Source organism: Thalia democratica, chromosome 4, assembly GCF_965202585.1.
Source record: "Thalia democratica chromosome 4, ktThaDemo2.hap1.1, whole genome shotgun sequence".
Lineage (NCBI taxonomy): Eukaryota > Metazoa > Chordata > Thaliacea > Salpida > Salpidae > Thalia > Thalia democratica.
The window spans coordinates 51,232,239-51,256,177 of NC_139168.1; the positions used below are offsets into that span (position 1 = coordinate 51,232,239).

The 23,939-nt window shown below is 25.9% G+C and overlaps 2 protein-coding genes across 2 annotated transcripts; one reads left to right on the top strand and one right to left on the bottom strand.

Annotated features, from left to right (window-relative positions):
- Window positions 1-3,864: 3,864 nt before the first annotated feature.
- Window positions 3,865-5,043, bottom strand: LOC145833435 (myosin light chain kinase A-like). Its single transcript, XM_082940613.1, has one exon. The coding sequence runs from the start codon at window positions 5,041-5,043 to the stop codon at window positions 3,865-3,867; it is 1,179 nt and encodes a 392-aa protein (XP_082796739.1).
- Window positions 5,044-5,963: 920 nt separating this feature from the next.
- LOC145833436 (ovarian-specific serine/threonine-protein kinase Lok-like) lies at window positions 5,964-7,157 on the top strand. Its single transcript, XM_082940614.1, has one exon. It carries the CDS (start codon window positions 5,964-5,966, stop codon window positions 7,155-7,157), a length of 1,194 nt encoding a protein of 397 aa, XP_082796740.1.
- Window positions 7,158-23,939: the final 16,782 nt, after the last annotated feature.

A 23,939-nucleotide genomic window follows, 5' to 3' on the forward strand; every position in this document is an offset into this window, starting at 1 on the left:
AAAAAAATAATTTGCATACCTCTATTTGCCTAATGATTTCAAATATATACAATAATATATTGATTAGCTCATAAATAGAATAGTTTTAAAAAAAACTATTTACGATCTAAATGGCAATACTTTAGCACTATTTTTTTTTCGATTCGTAGAGTTTTACTCTGTTGCTGGTAGTTATTAATTATTAAAAATGTATTTAATAATTGTGACGTACACGAACAGAGTAATTGAATTTTGACATAAGACTTGACGCTTAATAATATTTTGTCTAAATTATGTATTAGATTTTTTTTAATTAAGCGATAAAAGAACAAATCAATTAATAATAAAAATTTTTTACAATTATTCAAGTAAAAAACATAGATATAAAGAATTTATTTGTGAAGGATACTTAAAGCATAGTTTCCAAATCTCAAAAATGCGTTAAACTAGTTAAAAGCTATGCTCTTATAAATATACTTAAATTTAATTGGTTTAAGATTGTAATATGTGTCTATCTTATTGTAAAAAGTTTTTCAGTATCTTTTGTTTTGATACTAATAATAAAGTCAACATATTAGTATGACTCAATATTTTTAATTTAGTATTTACTTTATAATACAATTTTGCTTTGAAAAATATCTAAAAATTCCTACAATTGGTTATATAGACATCACTTTACTAATACATTTTAAAAATTTGCGTAAATATTTTAGCAATAAAACTATAAGTTATCTTCTTATACATAGCTATAGATGATTAAAAAAATTATTTTAAACTTAAAAACTACTAAAAACTTATTTTAGTCGTAACCAATGTTGACGCGTGGTATTTTTTAAAGGGTGCAAAAAACTTACGAGTTTTATATAACCCTAAATTTATATGTTTGAAAACTATTATAATATGATAAAAATACTGCAACTACAACTTAAAAAAGAAACTGTTTTAAACAAAATTTACTTAAAAAACAGTTTTGAAATATTATAACAAGCTTTTTTTTCTTAAGTGGAACATCTGCTTTAATGCTCCGCCCTTCGCGATGCCCCTGGTCGTATTGATTTGCATGATTTCGCTTTGCATGATATTAATGTTATTAATTGATATTTTAAAGTAACTAACACTTTAACTCAAGTTTCAAAGTTTTTTTTTTCATATATACATAGTGGGTCCAAACCGCCATGATTTAGATTCTAGAAGTAGAGATCAAATAACTTGAAATATTATAAAATAAAAGCATTTTAAGCAAAACAGCTGTTGTATCTAAAAGTTTTATTTTAATACACTAACATATTTTTCGAACAAAATTTATCAAACATATTATATATTAGCTTTTTATAATCTTTACTATATAATTTTTTCCATAAAAATATAGACTCATATAGTTACAACAGGATGTAGTATCGTGTGAGAGGGTAGAACATTTTCGCTCAAAAGATTTAATTTAAATAGCATAAATATCACTAAAGTTCAGTAACTTTCGACAAAAACAATACAGAAAAATAAATATATTTTTATAGTGTTTATCCCATCTAAATTTACTAGTGATTTGTTCATTTTATATTTGTAATATTAATTAGTTTTATTTCCCTACGCCTCCCCCCTAACAGACTATTAATTTACATTATTGATTTTGTACAAATGTGTTTGTAAATATTAAGTTGTACCAAGTAAGCCTTTTATATCAAGCAAATAAGTTATAAACTTATAAATGAGTTTTTTTTTATAATTCTAACTTTGTTTAATGTTTTGTTTATCTTAGTTTTTTGTTGAATATAAATATATTTTATTTTATTTTTTTTTTCTCATTTTGTGTCCTGGTTAAGTGGCTAAGGTTTTGATGCCTGAGTCCAACATTGCACAACAAACAATTTAATAATATATTAAACTTATAAAACAAGCTGTTTAACAAACATTTTTTTGTTAGAATAGCTTGTAGCTATTTAGTTGAAATAAAAACATAATAACTCACTGATACATGTTATAAAATTTTCACTACCGTTTTTCTACAATTTTCAAAGTTTTATTGGGTTTAGGACCAAAAAATGAGCAAAAACTACATAGTTGTTTTCTTTTACAAAGTAAAAAAATGAATCATTTTAAATTAAGGTTAAAAAAATAATAATAATGAAAAAATAATATAACTTCTTAATAGTATTTCAATCACGGTAAGTTTTGTAATTATAAAGTTTTCAAAAATATATATAAACAACAAATTGTCAAATGACATTACCTCATCTTCCCCATTTTTAATTGTAAATAAAATGTTTAAACTTAGCTTAAGCTGTAAAGTTATTAGAGTCCTAGTTTTCTGATCACTGCTTCTTAAGTAAAACAAAATAAATAGTTTTCCTAACTTCAGTAGCGGTCATTGTGTTGCAGATATTGAAGTTTTTATAACTATTAAACCATTTATTTTTCTATTTTAAGTTTAAGGCTAAGTTAAATATATTGTTAAGAAGTTTTAAATTTAGTTATCTTAACATTACTAATCAAGCTTTTGTAAAGCATTTGTTTTTTTATAGATGTTCATTTTTTAGAACAACAATAATACTAACTTTATTGTTTTTATAGACTAGTTTAACTACTATTTATTATTTATTTCAAATTGAAGGAAATTAGTTTTAGTACTTTAATTAGTCATTCTTGAAGAGTTGTTATAAAAAACTATTTTATATAATATCTCATAATTAAGAATACAAAATCTTTGAAAAATGTAATTTAATTTCTTTTTTAGTTAGCAGAAGTTTAATAGTGCTAGGTATAAATCTTAATTTAAGTTATGTTTTTAGCATGGGGGAACCTTTTAAAAAGCTCAAAATTGACATTTAAAAATCCAAAATTAATTGAAATACTTTACTTCAAAATTATTTTTAGATTATTATATGAATCAAACAGACTTAATTGTTTTAATTACTAATTAGACTTCTACTTCTTTATTCTTTAATAGTGTGAAAAAAAGTTTTAACTACGCTGAATAATAACTAACAGATTTATATGTTTTTTTCCTACATAAAAGAAAATATAAAAAAATTATGTATTTTGACTTTATGTTATTTGTTAGCTTAAAACATTAATTAATTATCATAACAAGTTATCTTATAAAAACTCTTATCTAAGATTTAAAATCGTTAGCTCTAAAGAAAAATTTAAGATTAAAGAAAAGAACATTTCTCGAAATAATTAAACAAATTCATGATTTCTATCAACTATATTTTTTTTTTGATAGTCATGTAATGTAATAAACTAGTTTTAATGATTTGCAGAAAACGCTTGAAAACTAGCTTGTTTAGTTTATATCTTATGATTCAAACAATAGTTACCACGAATACTCTAAAAGATATTAAAAACAAATTATGTACAAAATTCAAGTTTTTTATAGTCTCATAAGAGTTCTTTTTTTTTTCCGTAAAGACCTAAATTTATAACAAACAAATTAAAAGGTCAAGTTTGGATGTGTTGTGTTTTTGAATAAAGTGCTACTTTTTTAGCAATATAAGTTCTCAGAATTTTTCCGTTGTTAGTCAATTTACATAAATATAAAAACGTGTTTATTTATCTAATAGTAAAAATAGATATTTATCGTCAAGGTTAAAGTATTTTATACCTATAAGTTCTAAGTTATATATCATCAACTCTACATAAAAACACTTTAAGTTTTTTTTTCAAACCATAGGTATTTATAACTGCTACAAGCTCTTTGACGTATTTTTTTTATAAAAGTTTCTACTAGTTAAAAAAAATTAATAGTAATTATAATTCTATGATTCTACATAAAACGTTCAAGTATTAAATAGTTATAAATTAGGCTTGATAATTTTTTTTTTGTCTGTTTAGCTCTAAACTTCTTTATTTATTTAGAACTGTTGTGTTGAAATCTTTATACATGCATTATATTATCCAATTGTAATCAATAAGTTTTTTAGCCGAGGGTCTTTTTTCATGTTCAAACCTTAAACAAGCTTGAACAATGTTTTTTGTTTTTTGCGATGCTTTCTTAAAACTTGAAATGTGCGTATTCATATTTTGTTCATTTTTCATCGTTTCGCGGTACTCTATTAATTCTTTGTTGTAACCAAACGGGTTATCACCAGTGAGACAAAAAAATAGCATGACTCCGATTCCCCATATATCAACTTTGTCTGTATATTTAGTACTGCGATCTATCAGTTTTTTTGCAAGAACCTCGGGTGCCATGTAGCGGTACGCTCCAACAACACTTTTCATCTCACTTGGATTTGTTGAAATGCAACTCACACCAAAGTCAATTATTTTTACAGTTGTCAACTCCTCACTAGTCATTAAGACGCAGTTCTCAGGTTTTAAGTCACGATGGTATATATTATTACTGTGCAAATAGTAAATAGCTTGAAAAACTTGTTTAAAAGCGTGACGAAGAGCATTTTCTTTAAATGGCCCAGTTTTTCCAACTTTATAATACATACTACCACCTGAACCTAGCTCGCTTATTAGAAATTGTGTGCCATTGATATCAAAAAAGTCAAAAAATGTTATTATATTTTCATGTTTTGTCATTGAAGCGATTCTATTTTCTTTCCTTAAACTGTCTGAACCAAGATTTATTTCAGTTTTGATAGCACAGAGCTTTTCCTGAGAAATATTAAAACCTTTGAAAACGCGTCCAAAGCCACCTTTACCTAATAAACTTATGTACCTATATTTATTTTCTATTTTAGTAAGTATTACGTCGTCAGTCATGTCACAGAAAGCCTCGAATATTAAATCAATGTTATAGTCATGCAAAAATATTGAGCATTTACCATTTTCCACTTGTTTTTTTTTTCGCAATGATTTTCCGTCGACCAAAATACCTTTGTCGTGCTTTGTTTCTATTATTATTTGCGTTTCTCGTGATCCAGATTGTCTTCTTAAAGTGAAATGTTTATTATTTTCAATTTGATATAAAAGTTCACGGTCATTTGGTTTTACGTTGTTTTTTCTTTTCGATGACCAGTAATTTCCATTGTTATCTGTTAAGTACAGAATCGGAAGTCGGTTTTGAAGATCGTACAAAAGACCCCAAGAGTTTTTAATTTGCAAGTTTGCCATTTCAAATATTTAATAATTATTGTATTTTTTTTTAAGACATAAGATTATTTTTACAAGCAAACAATTTGAAGAATGTATAAATATTGGTTTTAGAATATATACATTTTAACTTTTTATAAAACTATTACGATTAACTTATTGTTACATCATCAGCTTTAAATGTTGAACTTATTTTGGTATAAATATTTTTTAATTTGAATTTCTCCAATTTTTCAATTAATTTACTTAAAAGATGCTTAACAAATTTCTGACATTTTAACACTTTAAAAAGTATTGTAATGTCTGCTATTTCATTTTAAGTTAAATTACACGAACTTTTGAGTAAAGTTGTACAGCATACACACTTAATAATAAGTTTGGAAGCTATTCTTTAGAATACACAAGGGCAAATTTGTTACAATTTTACATATTTTAATTTAATTATGTATATGTTGTATTGCTATAAGAGTTGTATTATTGTTGTGTATGAAAATTTTGATATTGACGTCTGAAAAAAAAGACTATCATTAAAAAATACCGTTAGAAAGACAACAAGTAATGTTATACACTAAAACTGATACATTTTATTATATTTAATACGATTTTTTAGTAAATTTTAAAGTTCACTTTGATATGTCAACATAATACGATTAGTCTGCAAAATAAATAAAAAACTTTTTTTTTGTTGAATTCTCATTAGTAAAGCTAGTAAAATTTAGAAATACAACAGTTCAGCATACAGTAATAACATAATTAGCATGATATAACCATAGTATCAGTTTTAACAGTTACGTACTTTTTCTACTATTTTCATATTAAAAAATGATTATATCGATAAGTATTTTGTTTTTGTTTTTTCATGTGAGTTAAAACTTTGTAAACTATTATTTATTGACATTGATAATGAGATACTTTTTGAAATTTTAAAACTAATTACTACAATGGTTAAAGACGCTTGGGGTGTGATTTATCCCACACTTAATCAGTCATCCAAATGCTTCTTAGTACATGATAAAAACACATTTTACATTAAAAGCTCTGGTAACATATATTCAGAGTATCATTCTATAGCAATACACAATATAAAAGATCATAAGCTGTTTAAAATAAAGAAACTTGAACACCGTAACAACTCTGATATTGAAATATGCATAGAGCCAAAAACAAAAGAAGGCTTGCAAATAGATGGACAAAAAGCTGATAAACCAACAAAAATACTAAATGGACGTTGCGAAATTTTTGTTGAAAGCAAAAATTTGAAGCTTATTTTTGAAGCATTGTGTGATGTTTCTGAAAACGACGATTTGAAGGAAATAGGCTCTGATTACCGCATAATAAGTAAGCTGGGAAGGGGAGGTTTTGGTGTTGTTTATAAAGGTATATGTGCTAAAGATCATACTTTTTGTGCTATAAAAACAGACAAAGATCTAAAAAGAAGTAAGCTTCATCAAGAATACATTATGGTTAAAGCTCTCCAGCACAAAAATGTTATTCGTTTTCTTGACTATAAAGTATTTGGTAATCGACAGTTTTTAGTTTTGGAGCTAGCAGAAGGAGCAAGTCTTTCTCAAAGAATAAGTAACAGCAAAGAAGGTTTGGATGAGTCAATAACAAAGCACATATTTTACCAAGTGTTACAAGGGTTGTCGTTTATTCATAGTAGAGGTGCGTTGCATAGAGACATTAAGCCAGAAAACATAGTTTTAATGTCTATTGAAGACTATCCAATCGCAAAAATAATAGACTTTGGACTTAGTTGCTTTAATAATGCCCACGATATTAATAGAGTTGTCGGAGCTTATAGGTTTCTTGCACCGGAACTATTAATAAAGTATACTTGGGCAGAGTCTCATAGACTGAAAAAGGTTCATTACACTAATAAAGTTGACGTATGGTCTTTCGGTTGCTGTTTGTTTATGACGTTAACAACAATTTTACCATACGAGTACGATCGAAAGGATCTTGCATTGTATCGCCATCGCATGCAGGATAATTTGATTCAAAAAGATTCAGCAAGTTACAAAAAATTGTCCTTAAAAGCTCGAAAGGTTATTCATGATGCACTTACATTTGAAGACTATCAAAGACCTACTGTGGATTCTCTTTTGAATTACTCTTGGTTTCAAAAAAACTAGTATTTGTTTTAGTCGAACAAACTTTTTGAATTTGTTGACAAGCAGCACAGATAAGTCAAAATGTACTTAATTCAATAATAACCTAAGATTTTATTAGTACTACTTTTTATTTACCATAAGTAATTAAGCCTACTTACAAAGTTAAGTAAATACTACACAATTAATTATAAGTTTGAGGTAACAAAGAATAAATTCTCTATCGATTGGAAACGTATAGTGTTAAACTGGTAATTGTTTATTACTCTGTTGACTCTGTTTTAGTATAATGTTTATTACTGTATATGTTAATTTTCTTTATATTGACTAATAATCAAAGCTAACAAATAAGTAGAACAATGCAATATTTCTTTAAAATTAAAAAAGGATAAGTATTTTTAATTTCCACAAAAGAGTTAAGTGATTTTATACTTCACTTTTATTTTCTATTTTAAACAAAGTTTGAAAAAGGAGTAAAAAAAATACAAACAACAAAAAAAAAAAAGTAGTTTTGAAATCATATATAAATTGTAGTACAAAATCTAAATAAAAAAATTTAAACACAAACAAGTTGTAATAATATTACAAACGATAATAAAGTTAAAAAATATAAAAAAGGCTGTTTGACTTAAAAACACAACTGGTTTAAAAAGTAACAGACATATTTGAGTTTCAAGTTGTACAACAAGCAAGGTTATTTGTTACGCATTGCCTTAAACTATGCAAACTTGACCATTCAAAATTAATTTGATGGTACTTTTGTTGTTTGATTAGTTAGCTAATATATATATATATATAAGATGTAACTTTAAAAGGCGTTAAATCCTGGAGTTCCTGATAAGCTAAGCTTATCGGAATATATACCACAGATGTTCTTGTGTTAAAACTTTATTTCAACTAACGGCGTTTCACTGCTCTCAAATAAGTTTAAGAACAGATCTACGGAGTCTATAAAATATTAACACACATTAGAAAAAAAGCAGAAAAAGCATGTATAATTTTGTAAGTGTTTATGTAGGTAATAACTATAAATGAACTTTATGGTTAAAAAACAAAGTTTGGAATAAAAACATAAAATTATAAAATTGTCTACAAAAATACAAATTTAATTAAAGTAGGCACTAACCTCAAAAAGCTCTAAAAATAGGCAAGTTTTTGAAATGAAAATTAAATTGAGTTGTGCAGAAATGTTACGTCATAATAAATTTAACAAATTGGTCAATTATTTATGCAGCTTAAAAACATGAAGTATTAAATTCGCAAGTGTTTGTGATTGTAAATGTGAAAGTTGTGAAGTAAATAAGTGCATAAGTAGACAGAGTTATTTAAAGAAGAATCGTCGGTTGTAGGGACAAATATTCGATAAATCTTGCCGCTTATTCAGAAGTAGGTCTTTATTTTCTGCTGCAATTACTGCTCTTTCTGTATTGCAAGTTGGGCAAATTCTACTTACTCCGTTGGATGCATGTTTAATCTTTGAAATAATACTCCACTCCATGTTTGGCCTTTTACCGTACCTGTGAAAAAAGCTCCAGACATAATCCGATAAACGCGTGCTTTGTTTTTTATTTATATTTTTAAAAGTATGTTTATGGTTAGCATACCTATTCTTGAAACTACCTGCCGTACTTCCGATATAAATTTTATCTGGGCCCTTACTTTTAACTTTAACTTTATGAATTACATTTTTATATATACTTTTAGCGCTATCATCACTTACTTGTTCTTAAATTTATTTGAGAGCAGTGAAACGCCGTTAGTTGAAATAAAGTTTTAACACAAGAAAGTCTGTGGTATATATATATATATATATATATATATATAAGATGTAATGTTAAAAGGCGTTAAATCCTGGAGATCCTGATAAGCTAAGCTTATCGGAATATATACCACAGTAATTTTTGTGTTAAAACTTTATTCCGACAACGGCGTTTCACTGCTCTCAAATAAATTTAAGAGCAAGTAATATATGATAGCGCTAAAAGTATAAGTAAAATGCAAAACAATAAAACTATAAATAAATATTCAAAACCAACTAAGCCTAATAGTAATAAGTTAAGTGTTATGCCTAAAACATGTAATTACCGTAAAATAAATAAAAATAACTATCCATTAAAAGGTAATTGTTTAATTAAAAATGTAAATTATAAAGTTAAAGTTGAAAGTAAGGGCCCAGATAAAATTTATATCGGAAGTACAGCGGGTAGTTTCAAGGATAGATATGCTAACCATAAACATACTTTTAAAAATATAAATAAAAAACTAAGCACGCGTTTATCGGATTATGTCTGGAGCTTTTTTCACAGGTACGGTAAAAGGCCAAACATGGAGTGGAGTATTATTTCAAAGATCAAACATGCATCCAACGGAGTAAGTAGAATTTACCCAACTTGCAATACAGAAAGAGCAGTAATTGCAGCAGAAAATAAAGACCTACTTCTGAATGAGCGGCAAGATTTATCGAATATTTGTCCCCACAACCGACGATTCTTCTTTAAATAACTCTGTCTACTTATGCACTTATTTATTTCACAACACTCACATTTGCAATCACAAACACTTGCAAATTTAATACTTCATTTTTTTAAGCCTCATAAATAATTGACCAATTTGTTAAAATTATTATGACGTAACATTTCTGCCCAACTCAATTTAATTTTCATTTCAAAAACTTGCCTATTCTTAGAGCTTTTTGAGGTTAGTGCCTACTTTAATTAAATTTGTATTTTTGTAGACAATTGTATAATTTTATGTTTTTAGTCCAAACTTTGTTTTTAAACCATAAAGTTCGTTTATAGTTACTATCCACATAAACACTATACATTACATGCTTTTTTTTCTAATGTGTGTTAATATTTTATAGACTCCGTAGATCTGTTCTTAAACTTATTTGAGAGTAGTGAAACGCCGTTAGTCGGAATAAAGTTTTAGCACAAAAACATCTGTGGTATATATATATATATATATATTTGTTATGTTATTAACTCTACTTGTTTTACTTTGTCTTAATTTTAACGTTAGACTTTTAAATAGTATTTGCTTATTGGTTATTTTGTTGCAGGTAACGGTATCTCTTTAAAGTTAGAGTCTTTTGTTTTTTTAAGGATTCAAATTATAGTAGCAGTAATAAATATAGTTGTGCATTTTTTTTTTTTGATCATTATAATATTAATAAAACTAAAGCTGTAGTTGTTAAAAATTTTTAAACTTAGTAAAATAACATCTTTAAGAACAATAAACAAAACAAAATATTCCTATATAATAGAATCAAACTATTTTAATTTATTTTGGTAATATCAAGCTAACAGTTAGTTAAAACATGATATTCAGCTTGAACACAACTAATATAAAGAATGATAACTGAAACTAAAAAAGAAAAACACTTTAACAGCAAATATTTTTCCAAAATGCTCTACTGCAACTAAAAACTTTTAATGGTGCTGAGGTATGTGGCTTTGCAGATTAATACATCATCAATAAACTTAAAGCTTTTTTAGATTATTGTAGATTTTATAAAAAAATAGACTCGGTGTCATCGATTTTTCAAAGTAAACTTACTTTAGAAGATAAAAAAGTAACATTTAAACTAATTTTGGATATAAGTTACAGGATAAGTTTAAAAGGTAGGTAAGTAACTAATTATATAGATATAACTTTTAAAATCACCTATTATAATTTCCACCTGTTGCGACAAACGAGATCTTTATCAAATTTTTGTAGGTGCTTATTCATTCTGACTACCCCACCTACTTTTCAATAACCGAAGTCTTTTGCGAGCCGGATTTCTTACAAAAAAGCTTGTGTATGCAGTAACGGGTGAGAACAGCACAGTGTCACTTTAAAACAAAACGTTACTTTAGCTTAGAGTGACAATTTAGCAACGAGTTTTACTTTAGAAATTAATGTCACTTTAGCACGGAGCGACAATTTAGCACAAAGTGTCACTTTAGCACGGAGGAACTTTCTTTGCACGACTTCATTTTGCCAAACTTTTTTTATATGCTTATATTGTATTTGTACCATCGTTTTTAAAAATCTAAAAACATACTATGCAAAATGTTAAACTAAAAATTAAAAGGCTTAGAAAAAAAAAGTGTTAGAAGTTTAAGCTTGAACTTAAATTTAAGCATAGATTGAAACTTTGTATTTGAATTTTACTTCTAATAAAAATACAAAAAAAAAACTAACAAGATAAAAGTAAACTTACAAACATTATTAATTAATTTTTACTATAAAAGTTTAATGAATGTATTTTAAAGGGTATACTAACATTTCCAACCCGCGCTCAATTCCACCCCACACGATTCCCACCCGGATCAATTCCCACCCAAATCAAATCCCACCCGAATCAATTCCCTACCGATCAATTCCCTCACGTTCAATTCCCATCCAGGTAAATTATCACTCGAATGAATTCTCATTCGACTCAATCCAATTCATAAATGTTTCAAATAAAATAATTATCAAACTTTTTATATGTTATACGGTTAGTTCAGATCAATAGTTTTATGCATAAATTCTAATCCGTTTAATTTTTGTACATGTAAAGTTTAGAAAAAAGATTGATTATAAGTTTCAGTCAAGTTCCATTCTTTTTAAGTTTAAAATTTTATATTAACTCATATATTTCGACCAAAAAATTTTCTTTAATAACATTTAATAATTAAATTTTTTTTTTATTATAACTTTTAATGAAAGAAACTATTAATTTAACAAATTTTTATTGTTTTCATTTTCAATAAGCTGTACCTAACTGTAGGGGCGTGTTTAGACTGGTTACCTGGTAGATATTAGGTTAAAATATTTTTAGGAGGTGTTTAAAAATAGCATAAAAGACAATTAATAAATATGCATTTAAACATATTTTAGATTGAATTGATTTTAAATTATAAAGTAAGACAAATGTATTTTATCTTTTATTATTTTAAACAGTTACAAGTCTTTGTGTAACAGTAATTTTTTTATAGTTGTTTATTTTTTTTTTTAACTCATCTATTTTTAGATAAGTAATAAAACATATGTTTAGAAAAAAAAAACTATATAGTTACAATAAAAATAAGTTCATTTTTAGGTAGATATATTACACAATTAATTTAGTTGGTTTAAAACCTAAGACTTAAAGAAAAAATTGAATAACAACTGAATAAGAACTTTTTTGAATAACAAATATTTTTTTAAAAAGACCAAATTTTTTATAATAAGCTATTTGCGCCGCAAGCATCAAACACTTAAAATTGTTGTTAAATTAAACTTAGGAAGTATTGTTTTAAACAAGAAATATGAACTATTAAGCTTAATAAAACAAATTGTTTTTAAAAATTGCACTTAAAAAAAATTATGCCGAGCAATATTTATTTCTATAGTCGTTACAAAGGTAGAATTAATCGGACATAAATCGGTTACCGTAGAATACTTTGTTATAAAAAATAGTTCGGATACTAAGAAACTTGAATTTGCTTTGAATCTGATTTAGACTAAATTTTATTAGCCGTAAAAGCATTTTATAAAAGATAGGCCAATTTTCCTTGCCGGTCGTAATTACTTAAAAAAATTTAATAATCAACGAACAAAAGTAATTTAGGTTTAGAGTTTAATAATATAAGCATTAATATAATGTTCAAATTTTAATGTTCTTATTAAAGAAAACTATGTTTTACAGTACTTTATTATTTTGTTGTTTTAATTAATTACAAAAACTAAAATAAACTTAAGTGTCATTGTCAATCGTTCCAACTCGTACAAAAAAATTAATTGGACATAAATTAGTTACCATGATAGAAAATGGTTCCGATATTAAAAACTTAATTACTATTTAAACCTGATCTGGGTTATTAAACTTTAGTAACAATGATAGCATTTTACAAGTAATAGACCAACTTACTGTTGTTCGCAAGTCGTAATTATTTAACTATCGTAGTTATCAACAAACAAAACTTACATTAAACTAAAAACATGATAAAATAAGCAACAGCAACAATTTTAGCTTAAATAAAAAAATCGTTTTTACCATACTAATTTCATATTTCAAATGTTTTTTAAAAATACAAAGACTAGAATTTTAATGTGAGTTCCTCACGTTTTAAAATTTTTAACTCGTACAAGAATAAATATAACCGGGTTTGATAATTAGGAATTATGTGGATGAGAATTGATTCGGGTGGGAATTGATTCGGGTGGGAAATGATCGGGTGGGAATTGATTTGGGTGGGAATTGATCGGTTGGTATTTGATTCGGGTGGGAAATGATCGGGTTGGATTTGATTCGGATGGGAAATGCTCGGGTGGGATTTGATTCGGGTTCGATTTGATCGGGTGGGATTTGATTCGGGTGGGAAATGATCGGGTGGGAATTGATTCGGGTGGGATTTGATTCAGGTGGGAATTGTGCGGGTGGGAAATGATCGGGTGGGATTTGATTTGGGTTGGAATTGATCGAGTGGGAATTGTGCGCGGGTTGGAACTGAACGGTTCCCATTTTGAAGTGCCTAAAATGCGCACTCAACTGAACGGTAATTGTATTAAGTTCAATGTTAAACACTTCAATCGAAATAATCTTATTTATACTAAACTGAATAAAAAGTATTGATCGCGGTAAAGTAAAGCTACCGGCAAAGTGTCATTCCTTGCAATAATGACGCCGTGCTAAAGTGAAGTTCCGTGCTAAAGTAGAGCTCCGTGCAAAAGTGATCATCGTGCTCAAGTTTCCCCTTGTGCTTAAGTGTTAATCCGGCCTAAAAGGTCACTCTGTGTTAATGTGACGACGAGCGCAAAAGTATCGCTTTGCGATTCTGACACCTTTCCTATGTAAGCAGGTCTTGCACAAATGTACAAAAAAACCTAACTGAGAGCTATGAGGTTTTTATTTCTTTAACTTAAATCGTATTTATTTGTGTCAGACCAAAAGTTTTATGTTATTATTTTTTGTAAGGTTGTCATTGTTTTATGTACATTATTGGTTTACTAACTAAACTATCATAAGAACAGTCTACTTCATATTGAGCGCAACCTTTTAAGGAACGCACTTTTACCCCAAAATCGTTGAGTTCAAAAAAAAGTCTGTTTTTTGTAATCTTTTATTGAAAAAATATATAAATAAGAATTAATAATAAAAGAACAATTCTTTCAGTTTTATCGTATTTTATGAATACAAAAAAATAAAGGATAAAACATACAAAATGTTATTATAATTTTTTCAATATTAAGAAAATCAATCATAAAACAATATATCCAAACGAGTTTTTTATAAACTATAATATAATCTTATCTCAAAACTTTATTGCGATTATTCTAAGCTAAAGTTGATATTATAGTTAAGAGACAATGATTAAAAATTCATAATTTAGTTATTCAAACAATCATTTACTAGACTTAAGTTTAGGAGATACATAAAGAATTACAAAATTTGTTTAAAACACTTAACTAAATAGTTAAATAATTAAACTTACTTTAAAAGATTCAATAAATAACATGCGTATAATGAGTTTTTATTTTAAGATTTAGGGGATTTAGATCTCTTCATAGAATAAAAGAACTTTAACATATTAAAATTTATTTATATTGTTAAGAAATTCGACTACGAATTCTTGAGTATAACTTCCTATTATACTTCCTAAAATTTTGGGTTTTGTTTAGAAAGCGACTTCAAGAGGAAGGTGACAACAGTTAAAGAGAATACTTTAATAAGTTTAAAAATAATCGAGGTATATATCAGTTTCGAATTAGAAAATATTTAAATATTTAAAAGCTGTTAGAAGATAATTAGTATATAATATAATAAATTAAAGATGAAAATTAACTAAAAAAATTGCAAATACTTTTCAAAACCACTAATTTTGTACTCCATTATTTTATTCAATTAATGAAGTTACATAGCTAATAAATATGAGCAGCACTAGTAAGTCTGTAAATACTATTATATATCCTTAAATAATAACTTTGACAAACTGTATTTAAGTTGATGAAAGATATAAGTTTTAAGATAATTATATATCTAAATGCACAAGTAAGCATTTTTTATTTGATATAACTTTATATTCATCTAAATATACTTTAAACTCGTGGCTTTAGTTGCATGTTTAAAGAAGCTTTATTTAAGTTAGTTTTAACAACTATTATCATGAAAGAAAATACCTTGTCGATGTTATTAATAATAGTATTATAACAAAAATAAAAACGATTATAGTTATAACAACATTTTTTTTTCAATAGAAATATATTTTTATCGATTTTTTCCTAGTTTTTTTGTAAAAATTTTTGTAATTTTATTTGAAAAATCTGATAGACTTTAAAATAATCAAAAAATACATATAAACGCAAAAATTAAAGAGTAAAACTTTTAAAAAGCTAAGAACCCTTCGAAAACGATAAAATTATTTTTAGGTATAGTTGAAAAATATTTTTAAGGTCAGCCAATAACAAAAACTTAATTAAAATTTAATAAACCAAATAACGTGCTGAAAGTAAAGTTTAAACTTTTTTAAATACATTAACTTAAATTAGAGCTTATTATTTTGTATTCTTTTGTTTTTTAATTCTTTTATTTTTAGCTGATACCAATACTTTCAAAAAATTCAAACTTTAGTAGCTCTTTTTTAGTGAATTTGTCTTTTTATTACTTAATCATAATAAAATTTTGGTCTTAGACACTAAAAAATTAATAATAACTTAATAAACTTAACTATGCAAAACGAATACAAAAAGTAAGAACTTTTAAATAAAGCTAATCACTTTATTTGATTTGTATATTTTTTCTTTTGACACAAAATTCAGAACCCTATACACGGAATCAAATACACATATTTAAATAAATATACAAACTGACTTTTCTAAATACAGTATTCTGCTTAGTGAATTCGCATTTTTTAGCAAATAAAACTGTTTATAAGGTTAAGTTTTTGTCACCTATAACATCTTTTTAACTAACTTTTAACTGAAAATCTAAGTTTATAAATACCTCTAGTTAAACAGACTGAATCAAACCAAATGCAGACAAATAAGAGTTTAAATAATCAGTACAAGAATAAGAATACTTTTAAAATTTACGAAAAACCCTATGATTAAAAATGAATAAATCAACACTTAATAACGTTTTGTTAAAACATAAACATATTAAGGAAAATTTTAAAAAATGCTATAAAATCTTTTTAAGGTAACGAATGTGCAATTAACACTTACTTAGAACTAGGTGCTCTTAAAAACATGTTTTGTAGAGTAGCTAGTGGTTTAATTTGTTTATACGTATATAAAAGTTTAATTTTTTTTTAGTAAATATTTTGATTATCTAAAAAGTTCGAAGTAATAAAGTTACGACTAAACAAGAAAAACATAAAATATAACTTTTTATAAAGTCTAAATTAAATGGAGGCCTATAAAAAATAAATAAATAACAAAAACTTAGGTTTAATTTAATAGAGATCAGAGTTTTTCTGAGTTAAGTCTTTTTGACTGTGCTTTGAGTAAAAGCAGATTACTGTTGTTGGATTGCACAGTTAACTAATTGTAAAGCATATTACACCATCTATAGTTTTGTTTTTAAAGCATCGTATGTTTTTATCGTTAAAAAAGTACAGACATAAATTATATTAGATAAAATAATTATGATTAAGCAATTTTTAAAAATTAGAACTGTGTATGACACAAATTTTAAATCAGTGTATTAATGTAATAAATAAAGTACAAAAGGTAAAGTAAAAATAAGGTTATGACTAAGTGACACGTTTTATAAAAGAAATAAAAGAAGAAAAATAAAACAGAGTAGTATATTAGCTAAAATTTGGTTAAGTTTAAACATACATAAACACTTAAGAGTTGTTCAAAAGTCTCTGTATATCAGTTAGTTTGCTTAAAATAAAAAAGCTTATAGTCAATTCACAAACAAAACTTTGAAATTCAATTTTTATGTTGATAATACTTGATAGTTTTTACAAAGTTCGTATTTGCTCGTGTGTTAAAATTAAAGTTTAACATCAAAATAATAAACACTAACGTTTTGCTTTTTTATAACTTAAATAACTTTTTGATAGTAAATTTGACTGTCCTGGACAAGAGACATTAAAAGGTATCCTCGGTGTGCGACTCGATAACCGAAAGGTTTTTTCGTGCACCAGGTTCAAAGATTAAATACTTTGAGTGTTTTTTTTTTCGTTCAATAAACTATATATAGTAAATTAGCTAATTTAAATTCGTTGATAAAGTGAAATAAAAGAAAAAACTTAATTTTTTTTAACCAGGTTCTATAAAATATCATTAGTAAGAACTATTTGTAAGTCTTTTTTTTGTTATTTCAGCTGCAAGATGCTGTTTTTAAGCATTTCAAACATTTTTATAGCAACAGAAGTTTTCTTTAATAACGGTTAGTGAAAACAATTAAAGTTATTTTAGCGTATTTTCCCGTTTTTTTGCTGGATAATGTTTTTTAGTGTTATATAGTTATATTAATAGGTAACAGTTATAACTGCACATTTAGAAGTAGAAAGGTTAAATTTTGTTCTAAAATCTAAGTACTTTAAAAAGAAACTTAGTTATAATGCTGCTTATCTCAGTTTTAAATAAATTAAATCAAATTGTTGTAACACAAGAAAACTGTATAATTCATTTTTTAATATAGTTTTTATTTTGTTTTAAATAAAGTTTTTTTCTAATATTACTTTACGTTTACAAATGAAATTTTTTCTAAAAAATTAGAATAACTTAAAAGAAGCAAAGCACTAAACAGTTATAAAAAAATTACAATGACTAAAAAAATAGTAAAAGTCAAACTACTTAGTTAAGTATGATAATTTTTTTTGCAAATAATTTAGAAAATCAGTCCAAGATATAAGTCAAATGCTTTTCTTTTAATTCTTAATAATAAATCAACCAAAAAATCATATGTTTAAAACTGAAAATATTTTATCTCATTAAAGACCTTCGATTACAATACAGCAGAGTTAGTTAGAAATTATTTGTACTTATCTGAAGATGAAAAAAACAGGAAAACAGTTATCAAATTTATAATTTTCAAATGCAATTTTCTAGATCCTTTATAATTTTTTATTTATTTTTATGACAGTTTAAGATTTACATAACCATTGGACTCTGTTGTAGACCGATTTTAAAATGTATTTAATGTATAAATACTTGTTAAGAATTAGTATAAAGTATTTAGTTCTAATTTAATTTTAACGATTACGAAGTAACTTTTGATTTAAACATTCTTAATTTATTATATTTTACGTATAACACAAGCTAAATATACTTTTTACAAAGAAAATAATGTAAAGTGTATACTAGTTTTAAAAAATGAAAACCATATAAAATATTGACTGTCCCTGTTCTTTTTGACTTTATATACTATAACCAAGTTAGAAACTACTACCTTTATTTTTGAGACTAAGCTAGTTTTTACAAAATAACTATAATATATTTTTTAATAATATAAATACTTAAGTAAAATAAAATCGTATATGCCTTATAGTATATTTATTTAAACATAACTTTTTTGTATACATTAATTTTCTAACTAACATAACTGTATACACGGTTTAAAATGTTAATGTTACTAATCTAATAAACTTAATCAAAAACAAAAAATAGCTAATAGGTTCTAATTATTTTATGAAAACTTCAACATAGTCTCTTACTATATTATTAATACTCCAACATAGTCTGAACATAGTCTGGGTTGGCAACGTAGGGTCCGCTTGTTATATAAGGCCAACCAACAGACACCTCTAGTTTTTTTCAGCTTTAAAACAAGTGTACATATCAGAAAAAAATAAGTTTTTTAGTAACAAATAATTTTAAATTAACTCTTAGTTAGACTTTTAGTAGACATAAGTTTTCGTTTAGATTTATTATTTTCAAATTTACTCTAAATATTTTTTACTTCGCTTATTAGTATTTTTTTTTAATTACGTGGCCAACTTTGAATTTTTTGAACAAGTTCGATCCGCAAAATTTAGTTTATGTTTAGCCCGCCGACTATAATAATAGCCAATTCCTAATCTAAACTCTATTTTGTAGGTTTTTCAAAGGTTTCAATTTTATGCAAAATTTACACAAATAATTCTGTGTTCGAACAGTATAGATTATAATCAAGTTCAATAACTAAGTTATTGAATGTTAATAATTAACCACTATCTGATTATTTTTTATATCAATTAAAATAGTCTTTTTCACGGAAGTTTACTTTTGCACGGGTTGATTATTATTTTTATTTTTATTTTACATTACTGTTACTCCTAACCCTTATCCTTGATCGGTGATTTCAAATTTCTTTCTATCATTTGTTTTGTAGTTTTTTTTTTCTTTTTTTTACAATCACTGTAACCTCAAACCCTTACTCTTAGTCAGTATTTTTTTCTTAGTAATATATTTTTCTTTTTTTATTTGTTTATTATTATACTGTTTTTTTTTTACTATCACTGTTACCCCTAACCTTACTTTACCTTTGGTCGGTAGTTTTACTTAATTTTCTTTTTCTTTTACTCAGTGCGAAATTGTCAATCATGCAAAAGTGTGTTCGTGCAAAACTGACCAATCTCCCCAAATATGATTCCCACATATCATGGTACCGCTAAAAACTATTAAAAATGGTGCGTTATAAAATTAGTTTTGTTTTTTACCTAAACAGTTTTACATCTTGTATCTTCTACATCAGGGGTCGGTAACACGTGGTCCGCGGGCCACATGCGGCCCTCGAAGAATAAATCTGCGGCCCGCAAAAGGTAATTCTGTGGCCAGCGAGCATGTTGATCTGGCACACTAAAAATTTGATTGTAAGTTGTTTTTTTTGGTTAAAGTTAAATTTTTTAAATTATTGCATATTTTGTCCCTTATATAAAATATTTTAGTATGTTTACAGCTTAAGCTTAAAAAGCTAAAAAGACAGATTGTACAATAATGAGTTTTTCTTCACAGAAGAAACATTAGGGTCTTTTCTGCTTCTATTGATCTAAAATTTCTGTTAAAATACTTTTCATATTGCTTGGGCTATTCTTGGATTTTGTAAGTTATTAAATAAGTACTTGTTGAATAAATTTTATAAATGCATATTTTAGTAGTTTCCAATGTTATCTTAACCTTCAACGTTATTTAAATAAAAAGGTACTTCTCTAATCACACTAAGTTTTTTTTTGAATATTGATCTAGCTTAAAACTTTTATGCTGCAAATCTAAAGCTAGTTAAGATAATAACCACAAAATTTAACAATTTTTTTTTTTTAATGTGCTAGCCAAGTAGTTAAGTAATTATATGTAATCACAATAATAGTAACGGTAATAGTACTTATTTTATTAGTATTATTCATTTTAGTTAGCCTTTATGAACTTTAATTTTAAAGTGCTCAAGTTAGATTACTTACGTTAAATTTCTTGTCTCAAAATATGGCCCTGTTTGAAAAATAAACAGCTTTTTGAAAATTTTAAACATTAATTGTTGAAGTTGGCCTAATTTTATAATACAAGTGAATTAAAAATTTTTTAAATTACTTTTTCAACTTGAAAGACTTAAGTTTTATCAAGTTATTAAACATTAGTTAAGGAGTATATCTAAGTTATAAAATTAGATTGATAAGGACAATTGGAAAAAAATACCTAAAATTGTAATCTAAGCTCGTTTGTTTCGTGCTAGTAGGTGATATTTAAGTAGTTAAATAACTAAGTATGGTATTAATAATTAATTAGACAGGTAGTGAGTTCATTAAGACAAAAATTGCAATTTTATCTCTTAATAATAAGCCCTATATGCATATATAACTTAGACTTAAGTATTAGACTGATTTAAACTAAATGATTTTAAATGTCAGACTAAAACTAAAACTGCGGCCCCCGAACATGTTTTAAATTCAAAATTTGGCCCCCAAGTACCACCAGCCTGCCGACCCCTGTTCTACATAAATGTGCTACATACCTATTTTTTCAAAGTATGTATATGTAACTTACTAGATAGAAGTAGGCTTATTCATTTGTCTTGATCAAAGTTTTTGTTTTTTTTATTTTTTAATAGGTTGACTGTGCACATTTTTACATCTTTCTAGTAAAAAAAAACAATTTATATAGATTATATTTATATAGAATATCTATGTTAAAAAAAAAATTTGAATATTGATTTTTTAAATTAAAGTTGTATAAGCAAGTACACAAGTATTTATTGCTTTAAAATTTAGCATGAGGATAGTTGAACTTTTTTAAATTATATGAAACGTAATTTTTTTTAAATAATAGATCTTTTATAAAGAAAATAGATGTCACTCAGGCATTAAGCTTTAACTTGAAATTTATTAATATTTGATTAATAGTTTTAGTATTTATTGGGGTTTAAACTTTAGTTTTTGAGAAAATTACAAGATTTTAAAAATCATAAAGACTAACTATAATTATTTAATAATAAACACAACTTAATTCAAGTCAAATTCAAAGTATTCACTAAATCAAAACCAATTAAATAAACTAAAGGCAAGAAGATCTTAGAACGTAATAAAAACGGTTTAACTTAAGTTTTGATTTCTACTTAATTTTGTAAGAGGATTTTATCCTTCGACTGCAAGTTACGGTCAATTCTGATTTTTTTTTATGCAATTTTTTTCAAACTGTAATATATCATAAGCGCTTCTTTTTAGCATAGTCTGGAAGTTTAAATTCTAGATTTGACTTTTGATTTTATCGATAAATTCTATCGGCCTAATCATATCTTTTTTGCTATTGGTTAGTTTGTAAGTGTGCTTTAAAGTTCAGTTGCTTGTACCCATTGTAAGTAGAGTTTATGGTTTTGAGTTGGTAGTAGTTTTGTGAGTTGATAACGTTTTTATAATTTGATTGCGCTAAATCCTATGTAAGTTTTGGTTTTCATATCTGTTTTTATTTTGGCTTCGTAAATGACATTTTCTTCATGCAATTACTCTCCTTTTAAGGGCGTGTTTCTTTATTCCTACAGTTGCAGAACGAATCAAACTTTATCTTTTTGTTTGTTTGTTGCTATTAGTCTTTCGTATAGAATTTTAATTATGCTTGCATTGTTTGGCATATAATTTTATATTAGTTTTATGTTATTTTATTTACTCTTTTCTCCAAAGTTCTTTTTATTTTGTTTAAAAATAATATTCTTTCCACATTAGTGCTCAAGGATTTGCAGGTAGGAAGATTGAACTAAAATTGCTTTCTTTTCCTTTCGTTGCTTATTTTTTTAGTTCTTGTTTCATAGCTCATTTTGTTTTTTATTCTAATTTATGCATTAATTTTAGTGCATCTTCGAAATTTTCTATCTTGTACTTTTAAAAAACTCACAACTGCTAGAGATTTTGCAAACTTACACTTAATTTTTCTTGTATAGTAACATGCATCTTGAGCACACACTTGAACACAATGCAAAAATGCGTACCTAACCGGCAGTGCGTACTCATTAAATCATTGCTTCTGTTTACCTACATTACATTTTAAAGAAAATCAAGAAGCAAACCAAGAAGATAGGATAAAAGTACATCAAGTGAGGATAAATTAATAGATGTTGGTGGTAATAGCCAAAGTTTACACTAAGTCCATCATTCTAGAAAGAGAACTTTCTTCAGGAGAAATGCGAGTAGCTGTTGGTTACAAAACTATGGAAAGCTTTGAAACTTTCAAAAGTTTTAAAAAGATTTTGCGAATAATAAATAGTGTTTACTAGACCTAAACGACAAGCTACACTACAAATATGTTTTTAAGAGCATATAGTTCTAAATAAATCTTAATTACACTGTTTAATATTTTCGTTTATCTAAACTTTAAAATTGGTTAATCAAATAACTGTTATTCCTACGTTTTGTTCATGGGGTGATGTTTTTCTATAAATAATTTCAATAACTTCTTTTTTTTATATCAAATTAATAAAAAACATTTTGAACATACCGTTTTTTTTACTAAAAAAAGCTTACTTGACCAAAACTGCGTACTTATGAAATGCGTACTCAAGCAGTAGGTTACTGTAATCTGTTTTAACATTGTTGGGATAAATAGGCATTTAATTTATGTAGTTTACATTTTTAGGTTGCATATATAGATTTTATGAACTACCTTTCAAGTTGAAGCTTAAGTCTAAGAAAACATTTGGGGTTAAACATAACTTTTATTCCTACTAACTGATATAAATTATAAAACACAAATAAGTAAACTGTTCAACAAATTATTGTTTGTTCGATTCTTCATTTGCTAGATAGTTAAAGCTTTATATAGCAAAAAAACTACTCCTTTTCAAAGAAAAGCTTTTAGCCTAAGTTTATTGGTTTGTAAAAAAAAGATTTTGTTTACGTAAAACTTTAATTAACAGTTGTATGTAATTTTATACTTACTGAACTTCGTGAAACAACTTTAAGTAATGAACAAGACCTAATGAATAAAAAAGGGTTAAACAAAAGGCGCGTTTTACACGGTTCTAGTAGGTTACGAAGAAGTCAAGAAGTTGAGTAGGAAATTGTAGACTTGCATAGAGCACAATATTGTTACGAATGGCTGTTTTGCACGATAAGCGAAAAACTGTTAGCCCAATATCCTAAATTTTTAACATTTATCTCAGTATTTGCGTTTTTAACCTCTAAACATTATCTTTTCTTAAAATTTATTTACTGTTTACAACTAAATTCTTAAATCAAAAACCTAGTATAGACATTTAGTACATATTAACGTTTTATGGCGTTTTAATAAGGTCCTAAACTTTTAGTATAAAACACTTTAACTCAAAACTAGTTTGTTCTATTTAACTAATAATAGTAATAATAACAGTATAAAATATTTTCTACTAGTCGATGTTACCAATTTATTAAATAATTGATAATTATTTTGTCTAACAAAATT

Bases quoted from the DNA above. Each gene is read 5' to 3' on its own strand.
- LOC145833435 (XM_082940613.1), bottom strand. From the start codon at position 5,043: ATGGCAAACTTGCAAATTAAAAACTCTTGGGGTCTTTTGTACGATCTT.
- LOC145833436 (XM_082940614.1), top strand. From the start codon at position 5,964: ATGGTTAAAGACGCTTGGGGTGTGATTTATCCCACACTTAATCAGTCA.